The sequence below is a fragment of the Crinia signifera genome, chromosome 1 (assembly GCF_055691185.1).
Source record: "Crinia signifera chromosome 1, ASM5569118v1, whole genome shotgun sequence".
Taxonomy (NCBI): Eukaryota; Metazoa; Chordata; class Amphibia; order Anura; family Myobatrachidae; genus Crinia; species Crinia signifera.
In genome coordinates, this window is record NC_139217.1 from 61048864 (window position 1) to 61068664 (window position 19801).

At 47.7% G+C, this 19801-nt stretch overlaps 1 protein-coding gene across 2 annotated transcripts in view; it reads right to left on the reverse strand.

Moving 5' to 3' along the window:
• WDR19 (WD repeat domain 19) overlaps window positions 1-19801 on the reverse strand; it is an 81756-nt gene that overhangs the window by 35419 nt on the left and 26536 nt on the right. For both annotated transcript variants that reach the window (XM_083158411.1, XM_083158413.1), the window contains exons 6-16: window positions 13735-13850; window positions 12936-13016; window positions 12375-12487; window positions 9616-9789; window positions 9332-9402; window positions 8237-8409; window positions 7686-7800; window positions 6360-6466; window positions 3657-3779; window positions 2173-2322; window positions 397-544 (exon numbers count right to left, since the gene is read on the reverse strand). In XM_083158411.1, coding sequence (XP_083014537.1) covers window positions 397-544; window positions 2173-2322; window positions 3657-3779; window positions 6360-6466; window positions 7686-7800; window positions 8237-8409; window positions 9332-9402; window positions 9616-9789; window positions 12375-12487; window positions 12936-13016; window positions 13735-13850 — 1371 coding nt within the window. The remainder of the gene's footprint in view (window positions 1-396; window positions 545-2172; window positions 2323-3656; window positions 3780-6359; window positions 6467-7685; window positions 7801-8236; window positions 8410-9331; window positions 9403-9615; window positions 9790-12374; window positions 12488-12935; window positions 13017-13734; window positions 13851-19801) is intronic.

The window sequence follows — 19801 nt, forward strand, 5'->3', positions numbered from 1 at the left end:
TTTCCAGGCTCAGGTGCGCTGCCGCAGCGGGCTGTCCTGGAAAATTTTTGGGCATACCACCAATATGAAGGTGCGCCCCCCCCCCCACAGTGGTAGCTCCTCCCTCCCCTCCTGTCACTCCCCCTCGCCCCTCCGCTCGTACGTCGAGCTTTCGCTGCTGCCCCCGCTGCCATTAGTTGCAGTGAGCACTGCAGACGGCAGGCTCAGGGATGTTCGGCACGGCTCGGGGGAACTCGGAGTGCTCAGGAGTTCGGGCGCCCGAGTCCTCCCGAGCCACCCTGAATTGCAGCGGCAGGGGAACACTAGCTGGAGCGGAGATGAGGGGGGTGAGGTGGGAGGGTGGGGGTAATGAGAGATAAAAGGGCTTTTTTTCTTTTTTTCCATTTACTGGCATACCTTGTATGGTATCTTTATGAAACACATATGTAAACACTTTATCATCATCAAACGCACAGAAGACGCCTTTATCCAATGCCCAGTTCTCCCATAAGATGCCTTTAATTGTTGGGGAGAAGTTTGGAATCTCATACAAATTGTCATTTAGCTGAAAGGAAATAAACAAAACACAAATGATAAAACTAAAGAGAAATATGAAGTCTTCTGTTGCCGTGTGAACAGTCTTCACCAAGCTGCAGAAAGGATGGCATATACATTAATAAACATTATAATCTGGCCACAAAGCAATGAATGTTTTTCTTTTGTTGTGGTTCTTTCACCTTCAGAAAACCGCTCTCACCAATTAATACTCGCCAGTTATAAAAAGTTCCTCTTGAAAAGTAATTTGTCCTTTGTTTAGCTATGAAATTATTTATTAGACAAATGTATTACACAAATTTAACTTCCAAAAATTACAGGAGGCTCCATTGCACCAGACTAATGGAGAGCAACCGTAGCGCTTAGGTTTTACCTAAGTTACATGAGTTAATATTGGACAAGGCCACCATTCTAACAATGAGTCCACGTTTCTTGAGTAAGTAACCCAAAGCAGGTGTAAGTGAGCGTGTATGTGTGCACGTTTGTAAGGAGGGGGGCAGGGAAGAGTAAGGAGGCGGCTCCGCACCGGTGATCTATATGGGTATTGTTGATATTAGTTATATTAGTATGGTGTGTACAGACATTGCGATCTGGCAGATGCTAATATTGATTCAATATAGGAGGCCAGCACTGGCTCGCAGGCAGGGAGGGATGGACGGCGCAGGGTTGGGGGAGATAGTAGAAATAGGCTGTGCTGCACAGTCTAATTCTACTGCCGATTATGCAGCAAAACGCGGTGCGATTTGCACTAACTTGCTATTGATTTGACTAGTCAAAATCGATAACCCAAATCACTCTGTGGCCCTTATTCAGATCTAATCGCAGTACAAATTTGTTCTCAAATTGGGCAAAACCATGTGCACTGCAGGTGGGGCAGATGTAACATGTGCAGAGAGAGTTAAATTTGGGTGAGGCGTGTTGAAACTGAAAGCGAAATTGCAGTGTAAAAATAATGCAGCCAGTATTTACCCTGCACAGAAACAAAATAACTCACACAAATCTAACTCTCTCTATGCATGTTACATCTGCCCCATCTACAGTGCACATGGTTTGCCCATTTGGAAACAAATCTGTACTGTGATCAGATCTGAATAAGGGCCTGGGTGTACACAGCTTTACGATCAGTGGCTGCGGTACAGTTAAAAATTCAAATAGGGGAGCCATACCAACTGCCAGTGAGTCACTTTGGAATGGCAGTTGGTGTTTCTCCTCTATTTGAATTTTTCAACTGTGCTACAACCCCTCCAGGGGCCACCACAGAAACCTATGATAATAATAATGAGTATACTATTAATTAGGAATACTCGCAGTCGCAATCGCTCTTTGCAATTCAGTCCTAAGTAATTGCAGGACTAATCGATCCAGGTCCAGACATTAAAAGCCATTAAAATTGCATAATAAGTTAAAACCATACACATAGTTCATTTTACAAACCTCATTCAATCACTTTTCTTAGCTCTATATGCACATTATTTATTGTAGTAGTCACTTCAAATGGAAATTGTTATCAAAAGAAAATTTTATATAAATATAGAGTATTTTCCAGTATAGAGATTGTGCTGATTAGGTGATTACTACGGAGACGGTATGACCAAACAGGAAGACCACCATAGTCTTACACAAGCTTGTTCTACTTACTGGGCAATAGACAAAGCCTTCAGTCTTCTCATCAATTAAAACCAATCTAGTTCCAGACAGATCAGGAAAGACCTTCCTCACGCTCACCGGGTGCCGATATTCATTCACATACTGCCAGTCTTCAAGGTAAAAGTACTTAACGAGTCCAGTCTGGAGGCAGAGACATTGGATTAGTTTCTGCTGAATACATGGGGATGTACACAAGGGATTCATCTTACTCTGTTTAACATGAACACTGGCCGTGTGTGTACAGTATATCACGGGTGTACAATGACTTGTGTACTTATATGGGAAGATCCACAGAACATGTATTGTTTGTACAGATGCTCACTATGATAGAATGACCTGCAGATATTTATGCAGTTGGATCCGGCAGTGTGATATATCGGCTTGGGTGTACACAGCATTAGACTCCGGAGGTCGTTCCGGCGGTGTTTGCCGCTAACTGGCCATTAAAGTAAGATCATGATTTTAGCATTCTTTTTTTTTTTATGTTGAGAAATACTAATTCGGTTTATGTTATATGAGTATAAGTGAAGGAACTGGCAGCGGTGCACACCGTGCATTACACTGGTGCCCATCACACTCAAGGGGCCATAGCAATACAATATGTCACACTGACTCATTTTATGCTGCCAGTAACTAGTGTGAGCAGCTCAGCCTCAGCTGCTGATGCCTGCATGAGTGCAGTGACAGTCCGGCCAATAGAGAGGAGGGGCTGCAATCCAGTCTCCTCCCAGCTCCTCCCCTTTCCTTTACCGACCATGGCTTCCTCTCAACAGAGAGACTGACTCTGCCACTGACGCGAAGCACAAGGAGAAGCTAAGCTGCAGTTCTGGGCCAGGTTATTAAATTGTAATACACAGTATTTGACCCCACTGCAAGTCACCCTCTACCCCGCTCAGTCACCTGATGCCTGTCACCCCCCCCCTTGATGCAAGATAGATGCTTCTTTCCGTCACCAACTACCAGTCACCACACCTGGTGTCACCCACGGCCAGTCACCCACCACTTTTCTTCTTCACCATCTCCCTCTCAGACACTGTCTCTCCCAATACCAGTTACGCTGCTTCTCTTCCGTTACCTTCTCCCTGTCACCCACTACCAGTCTCACTCTCCCTCTGCCTGACACCGTCATTCCTTTCCGTCACCCTCTGCTATGTAGCTTATAGCTCTCACGAGCAGGGCCCTTTCTCCTCATGGGCGTCTCTTAGAATATATATTTCTCTGCCACCCTAATAATTACTTCTGTGTCCTGTCCCCTAATGGAACTGATGTTCTAATTTGCCTTGTACTGTAATTCGTTACTTTCTTGTTTTTTGCTCATTTATGTAATGTTAGGTGCTGCGGAACCCTTGTGGCGCAATATAAATAAACAATAATAACAATAATTAGGAACTTGGCATGGAGCGGAGGAGAGGGGCCCACAGCATATATGTGCAGGTGAGTCCACCACTGATGAGTATACCTGTACTGTTACTTACATTAGTCCCGTATACAAGAAAGTCCCCAGTCAGCGCATGGCACAGTATTCTGTACTTCTCATCCGTTGACGGGAAGAGGCGGTTCTCCCTCTCTTCTTGAGCCTCTAGAGACTCACTTTCGATCTGGGGAACAGAATGTAACCGAATTCCCAGTTACTTAAGCATATTATTCACTTGCAATAAGGTAAATGAGAATAGAAAAGCGCACAAATGACCTGAACATGAGAGAACTGGAAAAGGAGGAGCAGGAGCATATGGGGTTAACAAGGATTAGAAGGAGACCATTCTTTTGTACCCTCGAACTCCTAAAGCCAAACATAACCCAATTGTCTGAATCTCTCTATAGAGACAAACGATTCCAAATAAAAAACCCCATTCTTTCCTTTTTATAACATCAAATAAAAACCATCAAATGTAAGTTATATAAGAAGGTTACAGTTCCACGCACCATGTGTGGACCCTATTGGGTGTTACCATGGTACCGTGGCTGGCGCTTTAAATAGACAATGGTTCTCTAGCGGGAAATCAATCATTTAGGGCAGGGGTGTCCAAACTTTTTGCGAAGAGGGCCAGATTTGGTGAAGTGCAAATGTGTGGGGGCCGACCATTCAGCCTGTCCCCCAGCGTGCCCCCCTTCTCTTAATGTCCATCAGTGCCTCCATTCATTGTATGTCCCCAAGCCTGACCCTCCTTCACTGTATGACTCCCATTCACTGTATGACCCCCATTCACTATGTATCCCAGCCTGCCCCTGCTCCCCCTTCTCTAAATGGCCATCACTGCCTCCATTCACTGTATGTCCCCCAGCCTGCCCCTGCTCCCCCTTCTCTAAATTGCCATCACTGCCTCCATTCACAGCCTGACCCTCCTTTACTGTATGTCCCCCACTCTGCCCTGTATGTTTCCCAGCCCCTTGTGTGAGCCAGAAGAAGGAGAGGCAAAGCAGGAACTGCAAGGACAGGAGATGCTTGGGCTCCCGCTGCCATCCTCCTCTGCTCTGCATGTTACGGGAGCAAGCTTCCCCCTTGCTGCCCCCCTCCCCACACACTGCTGTCACTGTGATTGCGGAGGAGGGTGATATACGATTGCAGCAGCAGGGGTAGGACGCATACTCACCCAAAAGATGCCAAATACATCTGACTGTGGCGGCCGGCACCTCCTCACTGCTGCAGACAGCAAGATAAAGGCGCGCTCGCCGGGGACCCACCTTTAGTGTCCTGTGCTGTGCTTCCCACATCTGATGCTCTGCCCGCTTCCAGCTGGAGGCTGTGGGCCGCTTGAAATGACAGCACGGGCCGCAATTGGCCCCCGGGCCTGACTTTGGGCATGCCTTATTTAGGGCATTTATTTTTATAACACATATATAAATATCATCCTAATATGTCCCACTATGCTACAACATTAGGAACCGGACAACCAGGGGTCTTCTCAATCGCTTGTTAAGAGAGGGCCCTGTATATTAAAATGATATGGATCCCCAAATATCCAACCACCTGAGACACTAGACAAAAGCTGGGGAAACGGCAGAGAATGTGGCTGGTGCGGAGGGGGGGGGGGGAGTGTTGTGTATAAAGCTGGTCTGTAAGCCCCTTCTGTGTCTCCATGATCTGTATGTAACCCAATGTGTGCTAGAACCCCAAGCAAGAGGAAGCTGCTGGGAATTATAACATGTTCCCATATGACAGAATAATACCAGCTCTTACAGATTCTCCACATTTTATTTACCCAGACTCCTCCAAGACAGGAGGCGGGCCATTAACCAGAAAGTGCGGTACTTGTGACTTATCTGGGCGCCCGATATTGAAATTGTATGCCAGTACCCTAAGCATGCGATTTGATGCGATTTGAAGCAATTTTCCTTGAAATTCCCTTGAAGAGAAAATCGCGTTGCATTGTATGCTATTGTATTGCATGCGATGCGATTTGATGCGATTTTAATATGTAAAGGCACCCAGATGCCTGTTTCATATGTGAAATGGCCCCCCAGACCCTATTTTTAAATGTATACCCACCCTGATGGCTAAATGACCCCCATTGTTAAAGCCACCCCACTATCAAAGCCAACCCGAAGCGTGGCGAGCGCAGCGAGCACGCGTGGGGCGGCGGTACGCGTCCTCCGACCTTTTCATACCCCCACTATCCACGTCGGCGTGGAGTTGATTTTATATAGTGTGGCGAGCGCGAAGCGTGGCGAGCGCACGTGGATACCTTCACAGCTATACGCGTCCCCTCGCGGGCTTCACAGGTATCCGCGTCCCCTCGCCACGCTTCGGGCTCGGTGGTTCGCTGCTCTCGCCACCCTATATATAATCAACTCCACGCCGACATGGATAGTGGGGGTATGAAAAGGTCGGAGGACGCGTACCGCTGCGCTCGCCACGCTTCGGGTTGGCATTGATAGTGGGGTGGCGTTAACAATGGGGGGCATTTAGCCATCAGGGTTGGTATACAATTAAAAATGGGGTCTGGGGGGCCATTTCACATATGAAACAGGCATCTGGGTGCCTTCACATATTAAAATCGTGGCAAATCGCGTCAAATCGCATCGCATGCAATCTGATTGTATGCGATGCGATTTGACGCGATTTTTAGGTGCGATGAAGAAAATCGGGCGCCCAGATAAGTCACAAGTACCGAAAGTGCAAATAAGTAATAATAATAAAATCTAATAAAACACATACAGACACGATGTGGAATCCTTACCATATGTAGCTGCACTTTTCCTTCAAACAGAGCGGTAGCGTAATCAGAATTCAAGCACATGCTGGCGACCGTCCCCAGATACTCCATGTCCTTCAGCCTCTGCACCCCTGCGTAGCACATATAAAGGTAGACTGTTCTGTGACGCTTGCATGGAAAAATCATTGTGCAAATCATTTCACAAATTACGCCAGGCAGCAGCAGTGATACGCTCAGTGTTATGGGCCCCATACATCAGCAATTAATTGTGACAATCCTCAGATCTGGAGATGATTGTCACAATTAATCTTTAATGTGTGGGCTCCCCCTTTTGGCAATCCCGATCAAAAATTGATCGGGATCGCCAATCGATTGCTGAATCAGATTTTTAAACATGTTTAATAATCTGGTATTATCTGCGGTTCTTTTTGATATGTGTGGGCATTCCCAATTCGTCTTATTCTTCTATTTAAATTATGAAAAGAAGTAAAACAGCTGAAATGACATGATTGAGGTGATGTATGGGCACTTTCCAGATATGAAGATGCAATCTTTAGATGGGAAAAATCTGCCGATCACTGAAATAAATCTGTAATGTGTGGGCAAATCAAATAGATTGTAGAAACCATTTATCTGGCCAAAAATTCACTGGATCTGGAAAACCATTAATTGTGATTGCTGATGTATGGGGCCCATTAGAGGACAAATCCCCATATACGTCATACACAGTGCCTGGCAAACATGTTCAGTCCCCTATAGAGTCAACAGAATAATCTTATTACAGATGTGTCCACATACATCTAGCCTCCTTTCTCGTTAAACAGCCCGTCGGTAGCTTTGGGAGTCTTTTTTGCGACTTTTTACATGAAAATGCTCCAGGAAGCTGTTTTTGTTTCCTATTGTGTATACGCCTGTTGTAATAAGGAAATTCGCACGCAAAAACACTTGCCACTACCGAGTCACAATGAGGATAGATGTATATTAGTACATCTTACCCTGAATGAGATCGGTAAAGGATATTTCTCAGTGACGTCACCGGGACCCAATAAAAACATGCCGGTCATTAGCTATATAGCCAAATTGACCTGCATTTTCAGCAGATGGGGTCATTTACGATGGTTGGGAGCGTGCACCGTTATGATATTGAGTGTACACACTAAACCAGAAAGTAATAGATATCGCTCATAAGGGCCTTCTGAGAAATATCTTTTACTTTTGTCTAGCGTGTATGGGGCTTTCTTGGCTGAAAATCTGTTACACTTTACAAACATTAGCCGTTTATGTGTACAGTGTATAGAGTGTGAGCCCACTACAGTAACAGTCACCAGTGTAACACGAGCCGCCTCGTACCTGTATCTAACAGGGAATAAAACCAGGCACGGTTGTTCATTCCCACAGCAACATGATAGGGGCCAACAGCCACAAAATTGGGCTCCACTTCAACAGAGACGGTGATTGGTAACTCCTAAGTGAGATAGAAATATTACATGTAGAAAAATAAATGAAAAAGTCGCTTCAGTTATGTGGAACGCACATACAGCGATTATAATACAGAAACATTTCTCGTTTTTGCGCACACAACTCTATGACCTGTAGGCAGAAATGAGTAAAGTGTATATAGGAGAACGGCATGCGGTTACATACCTGCAAGACTACTACGGAACCTTATGAATGATTGAATCGGACTCTATGATATGACATTATATACCTGACACTTCTGCTATACTACTGCAAATTAGTACAATTTAATAATAATATTGGACAGGAAAGTTTTAATAAAGATGATAATAAAAATCAATGTACCACTCAGTGTATACAAGCGGTCCTGAGAATGACATGTAACCACAAAATGACAGCTGTGATAAGAAAGCCAATATCATGAGAACATTTTTATAGTTTACCCCTTCCACGGGATTGCACACTGTAACCTCCAGCAGAGATGTGAGATAGGCAATCTTGGTGCCGCTCCTATCTCCCAGGATAGGAAGCTTGGTTAGGTAGACATTGAGTGATCCTCGCTGACTGGATACCGCCAACAACTGACCGTCATCTGTCCAGGAAATCTTATCTAAACCTAGAAGAAAACACAGTTGCTCGTATTCTTTCTGTTTCTTTAACGTTTAAAAATTGAGTCATGCTACAAAGGACGGAGGATACCATTCAGAGCTGTTGTGTGAATTTGCAATCCTATTGTTTAGCATACGCATCGGCTGTAAGGTGCACACATCGCCACAAAATTCCTTATCGCCATGTAGCACCGTTTCTGAGCGGCAACATGGCGTTTTCTGGGTTTGCCAGAAAAACACAGGCGTGGACCGGTGTTTTAAAGGAGGGTCTTTGATGTCAGAATGGGCCTCGTTCAGAGTTACTATACTCACAATTGAACAGACTGGAAAAATGATTGGATGGTTCATGAATTGCATCTGGATTTTCGAGTGGATAGCGAATCTAGTGGATTGATTCCTAGACCCAGCTCCCATATTTTGTAGATCAACCTCATATGAGGCACTGTATCAAATGCCATGGCAAAATCTAAGTAGACAACGTCTACTGCGTTGCCATGGTCCCCACTCACCTACTTTATATATGTATGTTGCTATAGTTTTCATTTACATTTTAGTTCCGCTGACTGTGGAGAGCGGGGGGGGGGGGGGGAGAAAAAATGGGTGGGGGGACATGAGTCAGAACATCAGGTCCCAACAAACAGTCAAGTGATAACAACACAAAAATACTAACATCCAAAACACATGTACAAGAGGAGTTTTCCAATAATATATAAAACGCTGAAATAATACCTCCCAATAAAAACTCAATCTGTTTCAAAAAGTAATGAAGAACCTTCATCTGTTGTGAACTCAAGTCATTTATAAACTAGAGCTAGTGGCTATGAGGATGTGGCCCATGGTGGCCCATAGTGGTCTGGGTTGGATAACTCATCAGGATATACATGGATTTCCAAACTTTATTATACATCCTTGAATTAACAGATAAGTTACCTTTAGTTTCATCGTCCATGGTAATGATGGCGTACATTTCATTCAGCTCTGTCAGATCATGGATTTTTATACTAAAATATAAAATTATAATTTACAAATTGTGAATATAGAAGCCACAGAAGTCAGACATGCCAGTACTAGAAGACGGTGAACATTTCTACTAAGAAATTCTATTAAACATTGCCCCAGGTTAATCAGTCTCAAAGGAATCCCTGTCACTCAAATGGGTGGAGCCTATAGACTAATCAGTCTATATTAATCAATCGGTGAAATAAATGACTCACATGTTATCGCCACAAGACGCAGCTTTGTTCAGCGACTGTGATATAGCGATACTGGTTAGGTTATCCTTGTGGTTGCTGGCATGGAACAGCTCGTGACCAATCTCACTCATGTGTGTGGAAATCACCACAAAGTACCCCAAAGAGAATCCAATCATGATATAGCCATCACCGTACCTGTCCAAAGAGGAGAAATTCACTATGACTACAGGGATCTGTAGGTAATAACAGACATATAGGTGACGATCAAACAGACAGCCGGTAATCAATGTTCCGGAGTGTCGAAAAGTGGGTGTGCTGGTGAAAATGGCCGCGGATTGTCGAAAAATATCTGTGAATACGACAATCCGTGGGTGTTTCCGTCAAAACAGATCCGACTTGTTTTAAAGTCAGATCTGTTTTGTCAGAATCCGCCTTCGATGCTGTCGGAAACAGCCGGGGGAAATAGCAGCCGACATTGAATACCCCCATCTCATAAAGTCCCAATATGTTAAAAACCCCGTGCCAAGAGATCCCGTGCCAAGCAAGGAAACATGGTAAAATGTAATCTGATCCAATGAAGAGTCTCCCTCCGTTAGCAGAAAATCAGACTGGGAGTATATGATACGTCCTCTTATTTATATTGATAATAAGGAAACCAGTTACATTTATCTGTTGAGAAACATCTGCCTAACTGAATAGGTAATAAGAATCACCTGGCTATGGAAAGCTATTTTAAGAAGCTTCTCCTCAGTAAAGGATGTAAGATAATGGCCCTTATTCAGATCTGATCGCAGTATAAATTTTTCTCAAAATGGGCAAACCATGTGCACTGCAGGTGGGGCAGATGTAACATGTATAGAGAGAGAAAAGCGGTGTATACATGGGGTGATTTTAAGCATATATCGCTGGAAATATGGTCGCTGAGCGACCATGTTGCCAGTGATTTGTATGTGCTGTGGGCGATAAATCCCCCATGTTCAGCCCCTAATGGTCGCTGGTTGCAGGAGTATGTAAATACTGGCTGCATTATTTTTACACTGCAATTTAGATTTCCGTTTCAACGCACCCAACCCAAATGTAACTCTCTCTGCACATGTTACATCTGCCCCACCTGCAGTGCACATGGTTTTGCCCATTTTGAGAACAAATGTGTACTGCAATCAGATCTGAATAAGGGCCAATGTGCAGTGAGGTGAATGGCTAAGGAGGCACTGGATAGTACCAGAGTCAGATTTACACACAATATATAAGCTCAAGTGTCCAAGTGGGCATTATGCACAGGTGCAACAGTATATGCTGCAGGAAATTTGGTGTGTTTTCATCAGAGGTGAGTGGAAAAGATAGCACCTGTCACAGTCTTCTTAGTCCAGAGTTAACACAAAGAAGTTGTTAAAAATATATTCTTTGTATTTTTCATATACAGTTACACCACCGATTTTCCGGCAACCAATTGTCCGGGACTTCTTTTAAATTCGGACACATTAGGTGCCGGGGGAAGTTAGGATATTGGGTATTAGATTGCAGAAGGGGCTGTGGAATGGATTAGAAATACTTAGGATGGCATTGGGAGGGTTTAGAAAGGCAGCGGGAGGGTATCTGGATGCTGGGGGGGAGATAGTGTTGTGGGGGGGGTGGTCGTGATGCGGGGACAGACATGCTGCAGGAACTTGGATGCCCAGCAAGTGGGAGACAAGTTGCGGGGGTGTGCAGAGGAGCGATCGTACTGTGGGGGTCATGCTGCAAGGGGATACCTGCTTTAAAATGGTACCGATAATACGGCAAAATCGTTAATCTGACACGGCACTGGAACAGAGGATGCCGGAAAATCGGTGGTGTAACCTTCATAAAGTCAAAACCCTGATTTATATTGGAGTGTGACAAGAAAGGCTCTGCCTCACCTCACAATGACTTACGACTGAAACGTCGGGCAAGGATACCCCGAGTGGTCGCGATTTCTTCTTCAACTAGTAGTGAATTACTATTACACTTAAGAAGCAGGTTCCACTGGATACCTTGAGCTTGATTATAAAGCAAAGACTATGGGCCTAATTCAGACCAAGGCTGCTGAACAAAACGATGCTGCACTGCAGGTGGGGCAAACGTAACATGTTTTTCTCCATTTGCTAAAAAAGCAGTAGTTCTGACTCTGAATTAGCCCCTATTTCAGAGCGGAACACAGAGCTGGGGGCTGCAGCAGAAGGCTGATAGGCCTGTTTCCAGATGGAGGCCTGGGACTGTAGTTTCATTATACCCCTTAGAAACCCAGCTCTGTATCATGAGAGTTGTTAACACCCCTCCCAATGGAAGATCTCATTTATTTTACTAAACACCTTAGGGCTTTTTCACACGCTAAGGCTCCTGTCGGGCGGCGAAATCCTGCACGGCCAGTAAGCCGTGCCGCACTCAGCAGTTTAGAATGGAGGGGATGGCCACAGCCCGGCAGCCGTCCCTTCCAGTGGTAGGATCTGGCTGCAACCGGGCGGCCGGGCCGTGGCCGTCCCGTGTGAATGGACACAATAGTGTCCATTAACAACTACTGTGCGCTGCACGGCTTTCGGCCATGCGGGTTCTCGCCGCCCGGCAGGAGCCGGAGTGTGTGAAATAGCCCTTAGACCACCCAGCAAGTATATATTCCTCAGAGCTTATGGGGCATACACATATCCTGTGTGTGTTTTCTGCACTCCCCAATTTTACATAACCTTCATTAGAAACTATTGAGGAGAGAAAGTTGCGGCGTCTTCTTCACACTGAGTGCCACCAATAAGAACAGAGACTCTTACCATCTATGGGACACAATGGAGCCATATCGCTGCTGGAAGGCCAGTTCTATGGGGTTGTCTGGGTCATTCAGATTGAACAGGAACAACGTTTTCTTCCCCACAACAACGCTCACCTGCAATAACAAACATTAGAAATGACGTGTGATTGATTTATATATATATATGGCAGCCACAGAAACAGATCTGACAGATCGGCAACAAGATACTGGGAAAGGGATGCGGCCAGTCAGTGCCACAGGCGATAGTTCTGAACTCGTGAGGTGCTCACAACCAATACCATTGGTCATCTATAACACTGAAGCCCATTCAAAGTTCTGTCAATGATCTCTATCCTAAAGCTGATGTCAGCGTTATACAGAAGCACGTCCATTTCTTATTGTAGGACCTACTATAGGCAGGATGTTCTGTCTCAGGACATGTGTGCGCGACATTACTTGTAACACTTGCAGTACTTGGATTATTTGATGATTGGATACAAACACTGTTTAATCAAATATAAAAGGCAATGCCAGACATTACTGCTATGTCCAGAACAGGAGTACATGTGGGCAGGAATCTCACCGTGCTTTCTCCTGGGGATGAGCGTTCATCTGTCTTCATCACTGAGAACTGGATATCGCTCGGGTCCATTCTGACGGAGGTCTGCGCAGCAAGAAGGCAGTCACACAGTTACATTTATGGGAAGACTGCAGGATATTGTTCATTACTTGTCCTCAATGGCTCATAAATGAGAATACACATCAAAAGAGAATACACACACACACACACACATATATATGCATGTCTACTGTCCGTGAGTCTACGAAACACTGCCACCTGCTGGCACAGAGTGTAACTACATCTCTTTCTCACACATGCACAAACACAGAAGGTAGCAGACTAGCTTTCAAGTATACTGGGATACAGTCACTACGTCGACCACTGAAGGTAGATAGGGCTTAGGTTGACACATCAAATAGGTTGACATGGCTAAGGTCGACAGGGTTGGCATGTCAACACACGCATTAGGTCGACAATGGAAAGGTCGACAGCCAAAAGGTCGACATGAGTATTTTCACGTTTTGTTTTAGCCCACATATGCCGACAGGTGGTATTTGAAACCCCACCATCCACCACGGCGTGTTGTGCTGAGCGACATAGACTTTGGACATGGTGTCCATGTCGACATTCGGGCCAAAAGCCTTCCTATTGTCAACCTAATGCTTATGTAGACCTTCCAACCCTGTCACCCTTAGCCATGTCGACCTATTACATGTGTCGCTTTTCAGTGGTCGACCCAATGAGCCATACCCATTATAATGCCATCTGACTGTATTGATAGTGGAAGTGACTGCAGAGTGCAGACAGACTGAGGACATACCTGTCTGATTGTGTCCCCTTCCTGATTGCTGATTGTAATCATTTTATCTTCACCCCCGAGGGCCAGCAGGTTCTGAGAGCTCCAGCACCCACAGGTGATCCGTCTGGTGTGTTTACCTGAAAAGAAACATTCCCATATATGTCACTCACTTTATATGAGGACCTCGGTTATCAATATGGGGCAGAATGAATTACATGCAGGCTGACAGTTGTGCGCGGCTGGCAGTTACAGCAGGCTGATTCCGCTCACACATCCATAAGCCACAAGCAGAATCAGCCTCTGTGAGTTCCCATGTGTAGCTGCCCGGTCAGGTTCCGACAGTTGTGCGTGGCTGTCAGTTACAGCAGACTGATTCCGCTCACACATCCATAAGCCACAAGCAGAATCAGCCTCTGTGAGTTCCCATGTGTAGCTGCCCGGTCAGGTTCCGACAGTTGTGCGTGGCTGTCAGTTACAGCAGGCTGATTCCGCTCACACATCCATAAGCCACAAGCAGAATCAGCCTCTGTGAGTTCCCATGTGTAGCTGCCCGGTCAGGTTCCGACAGTTGTGCGTGGCTGTCAGTTACAGCAGGCTGATTCCGCTCACACATCCATAAGCCACAAGCAGAATCAGCCTCTGTGAGTTCCCATGTGTAGCTGCCCGGTCAGGTTCCGACAGTTGTGCGCGGCTGGAAGTTACAGCAGGCTGATTCCGCTCACACATCCATAAGCCACAAGCAGAATCAGCCCCTGTGAGTTCCCATGTGTAGCTGCCCGATCAGGTTCCGACAGTTGTGCGTGGCTGTCAGTTACAGCAGGCTGATTCCGCTCACACATCCATAAGCCACAAGCAGAATCAGCCCCTGTGAGTTCCCATGTGTAGCTGCCCGGTCAGGTTCCGACAGTTGTGCGCGGCTGTCAGTTACAGCAGACTGATTCCGCTCACACATCCATAAGCCACAAGCAGAATCAGCCTCTGTGAGTTCCCATGTGTAGCTGCCCGGTCAGGTTCCGACAGTTGTGCGTGGCTGTCAGTTACAGCAGGCTGATTCCGCTCACACATCCATAAGCCACAAGCAGAGTCAGCCTCTGTGAGTTCCCATGTGTAGCTGCCCGGTCAGGTTCCGACAGTTGTGCGTGGCTGTCAGTTACAGAAGGCTGATTCCGCTCACACATCCATAAGCCACAAGCAGAATCAGCCTCTGTGAGTTCCCATGTGTAGCTGACCGGTCAGGTTCCGACAGTTGTGCGTGGCTGTCAGTTACAGCAGACTGATTCCGCTCACACATCCGTAAGCCACAAGCAGAATCAGCCTCTGTAAGTTCCCATGTGTAGCTGCCCGGTCAGGTTCCGACAGTTGTGCGTGGCTGTCAGTTACAGCAGACTGATTCCGCTCACACATCCATAAGCCACAAGCAGAATCAGCCTCTGTGAGTTCCCATGTGTAGCTGCCAGGTCAGGTTCCGACAGTTGTGCGTGGCTGTCAGTTACAGCAGACTGATTCCGCTCACACATCCATAAGCCACAAGCAGAATCAGCCTCTGTGAGTTCCCATGTGTAGCTGCCCGGTCAGGTTCCGACAGTTGTGCGTGGCTGTCAGTTACAGCAGACTGATTCCGCTCACACATCCATAAGCCACAAGCAGAATCAGCCTCTGTGAGTTCCCATGTGTAGCTGCCCGGTCAGGTTCCGACAGTTGTGCGTGGCTGTCAGTTACAGCAGACTGATTCCGCTCACACATCCATAAGCCACAAGCAGAATAAGCCTCTGTGAGTTTCCATGTGTAGCTGACCGGTCAGGTTCCGACAGTTGTGTGTGGCTGTCAGTTACAGCAGACTGATTCCGCTCACACATCCGTAAGCCACAAGCAGAATCAGCCTCTGTGAGTTCCCATGTGTAGCTGCCCGGTCAGGTTCCGACAGTTGTGCGTGGCTGTCAGTTACAGCAGACTAATTCCGCTCACACATCCATAAGCCACAAGAGGAATCAGCCTCTGTGAGTTCCCATGTGTAGGTGCCCGGTCAGGTTCTGACAGTTGTGCGTGGCTGTCAGTTACAGCAGACTGATTCCGCTCACACATCCATAAGCCACAAGCAGAATAAGCCTCTGTGAGTTTCCATGTGTAGCTGACCGGTCAGGTTCCGACAGTTGTGCGTGGCTGTCAGTTACAGCAGACTGATTCCGCTCACACATCCGTAAGCCACAAGCAGAATCAGCCTCTGTGAGTTCCCATGTGTAGCTGCCCGGTCAGGTTCCGACAGTTGTGCGTGGCTGTCAGTTACAGCAGACTAATTCCGCTCACACATCCATAAGCCACAAGCGGAATCAGCCTCTGTGAGTTCCCATGTGTAGGTGCCCGGTCAGGTTCTGACAGTTGTGCGTGGCTGTCAGTTACAGCAGACTGATTCCGCTCACACATCCATAAGCCACAAGCAGAATAAGCCTCTGTGAGTTCCCATGTGTAGCTGACCGGTCAGGTTCCGACAGTTGTGTGTGGCTGTCAGTTACAGCAGACTGATTCCGCTCACACATCCATAAGCCACAAGCAGAATCAGCCTCTGTGAGTTCCCATGTGTAGCTGCCCGGTCAGGTTCCGACAGTTGTGCGTGGCTGTCAGTTACAGCAGACTGATTCCGCTCACACATCCATAAGCCACAAGCAGAATCAGCCTCTGTGAGTTCCCATGTGTAGCTGACCGGTCAGGTTCCGACAGTTGTGCGTGGCTGTCAGTTACAGCAGACTGATTCCGCTCACACATCCGTAAGCCACAAGCAGAATCAGCCTCTGTGAGTTCCCATGTGTAGCTGCCCGGTCAGGTTCCGACAGTTGTGCGTGGCTGTCAGTTACAGCAGGCTGATTCCGCTCACACATCCATAAGCCACAAGCAGAATCAGCCTCTGTGAGTTCCCATGTGTAGCTGCCCGGTCAGGTTCCGACAGTTGTGCGTGGCTGTCAGTTACAGCAGGCTGATTCCGCTCACACATCCATAAGCCACAAGCAGAATCAGCCTCTGTGAGTTCCCATGTGTAGCTGCCCGGTCAGGTTCCGACAGTTGTGCGTGGCTGTCAGTTACAGCAGACTGATTCCGCTCACACATCCATAAGCCACAAGCAGAATCAGCCTCTGAGTTCCCATGTGTAGCTGCCTGATCAGGTTCCGACAGTTGTGCGTGGCTGTCAGTTACAGCAGACTGATTCCGCTCACACATCCATAAGCCACAAGCAGAATCAGCCTCTGTGAGTTCCCATGTGTAGCTGCCCGGTCAGGTTCCGACAGTTGTGCGTGGCTGTCAGTTACAGCAGGCTGATTCCGCTCACACATCCATAAGCCACAAGCAGAATCAGCCTCTGTGAGTTCCCATGTGTAGCTGCCCGGTCAGGTTCCGACAGTTGTGCGTGGCTGTCAGTTACAGCAGACTGATTCCGCTCACACATCCATAAGCCACAAGCAGAATCATCCTCTGTGAGTTCCCATGTGTAGCTGCCCGGTCAGGTTCCGACAGTTGTGCGTGGCTGTCAGTTACAGCAGACTGATTCCGCTCACACATCCATAAGCCACAAGCCGAATCAGCCTCTGTGAGTTCCCATGTGTAGCTGCCCGGTCAGGTTCCGACAGTTGTGCGTGGCTGTCAGTTACAGCAGACTGATTCCGCTCACACATCCATAAGCCACAAGCCGAATCAGCCTCTGTGAGTTCCCATGTGTAGCTGCCCGGTCAGGTTCCGACAGTTGTGCGTGGCTGTCAGTTACAGCAGACTGATTCCGCTCACACATCCATAAGCCACAAGCAGAATCAGCCTCTGTGAGTTCCCATGTGTAGCTGCCCGGTCAGGTTCTGGCAGTTGTGCGTGGCTGTCAGTTACAGCAGACTGATTCCGCTCACACATCCATAAGCCACAAGCAGAATCAGCCTCTGTGAGTTCCCATGTGTAGCTGCCCGGTCAGGTTCCGACAGTTGTGCGTGGCTGTCAGTTACAGCAGGCTGATTCCGCTCACACATCCATAAGCCACAAGCAGAGTCAGCCTCTGTGAGTTCCCATGTGTAGCTGCCCGGTCAGGTTCCGACAGTTGTGCGTGGCTGTCAGTTACAGAAGGCTGATTCCGCTCACACATCCATAAGCCACAAGCAGAATCAGCCTCTGTGAGTTCCCATGTGTAGCTGACCGGTCAGGTTCCGACAGTTGTGCGTGGCTGTCAGTTACAGCAGACTGATTCCGCTCACACATCCGTAAGCCACAAGCAGAATCAGCCTCTGTGAGTTCCCATGTGTAGCTGCCCGGTCAGGTTCCGACAGTTGTGCGTGGCTGTCAGTTACAGCAGACTGATTCCGCTCACACATCCATAAGCCACAAGCAGAATCAGCCTCTGTGAGTTCCCATGTGTAGCTGCCCGGTCAGGTTCCGACAGTTGTGCGTGGCTGTCAGTTACAGCAGACTGATTCCGCTCACACATCCATAAGCCACAAGCAGAATCAGCCTCTGTGAGTTCCCATGTGTAGCTGCCCGGTCAGGTTCCGACAGTTGTGCGTGGCTGTCAGTTACAGCAGACTGATTCCGCTCACACATCCATAAGCCACAAGCAGAATCAGCCTCTGTGAGTTCCCATGTGTAGCTGCCCGGTCAGGTTCCGACAGTTGTGCGTGGCTGTCAGTTACAGCAGACTGATTCCGCTCACACATCCATAAGCCACAAGCAGAATAAGCCTCTGTGAGTTTCCATGTGTAGCTGACCGGTCAGGTTCCGACAGTTGTGTGTGGCTGTCAGTTACAGCAGACTGATTCCGCTCACACATCCGTAAGCCACAAGCAGAATCAGCCTCTGTGAGTTCCCATGTGTAGCTGCCCGGTCAGGTTCCGACAGTTGTGCGTGGCTGTCAGTTACAGCAGACTAATTCCGCTCACACATCCATAAGCCACAAGCGGAATCAGCCTCTGTGAGTTCCCATGTGTAGGTGCCCGGTCAGGTTCTGACAGTTGTGCGTGGCTGTCAGTTACAGCAGACTGATTCCGCTCACACATCCATAAGCTACAAGCAGAATAAGCCTCTGTGAGTTTCCATGTGTAGCTGACCGGTCAGGTTCCGACAGTTGTGTGTGGCTGTCAGTTACAGCAGACTGATTCCGCTCACACATCCGTAAGCCACAAGCAGAATCAGCCTCTGTGAGTTCCCATGTGTAGCTGCCCGGTCAGGTTCCGACAGTTGTGCGTGGCTGTCAGTTACAGCAGACTAATTCCGCTCACACATCCATAAGCCACAAGCGGAATCAGCCTCTGTGAGTTCCCATGTGTAGGTGCCCGGTCAGGTTCTGACAGTTGTGCGTGGCTGTCAGTTACAGCAGACTGATTCCGCTCACACATCCATAAGCCACAAGCAGAATAAGCCTCTGTGAGTTCCCATGTGTAGCTGACCGGTCAGGTTCCGACAGTTGTGTGTGGCTGTCAGTTACAGCAGACTGATTCCGCTCACACATCCATAAGCCACAAGCAGAATCAGCCTCTGTGAGTTCCCATGTGTAGCTGCCCGGTCAGGTTCCGACAGTTGTGCGTGGCTGTCAGTTACAGCAGACTGATTCCGCTCACACATCCATAAGCCACAAGCAGAATCAGCCTCTGTGAGTTCCCATGTGTAGCTGACCGGTCAGGTTCCGACAGTTGTGCGTGGCTGTCAGTTACAGCAGACTGATTCCGCTCACACATCCGTAAGCCACAAGCAGAATCAGCCTCTGTGAGTTCCCATGTGTAGCTGCCCGGTCAGGTTCCGACAGTTGTGCGTGGCTGTCAGTTACAGCAGGCTGATTCCGCTCACACATCCATAAGCCACAAGCAGAATCAGCCTCTGTGAGTTCCCATGTGTAGCTGCCCGGTCAGGTTCCGACAGTTGTGCGTGGCTGTCAGTTACAGCAGGCTGATTCCGCTCACACATCCGTAAGCCACAAGCAGAATCAGCCTCTGTGAGTTCCCATGTGTAGCTGCCCGGTCAGGTTCCGACAGTTGTGCGTGGCTGTCAGTTACAGCAGGCTGATTCCGCTCACACATTCATAAGCCACAAGCAGAATCAGCCTCTGTGAGTTCCCATGTGTAGCTGCCCG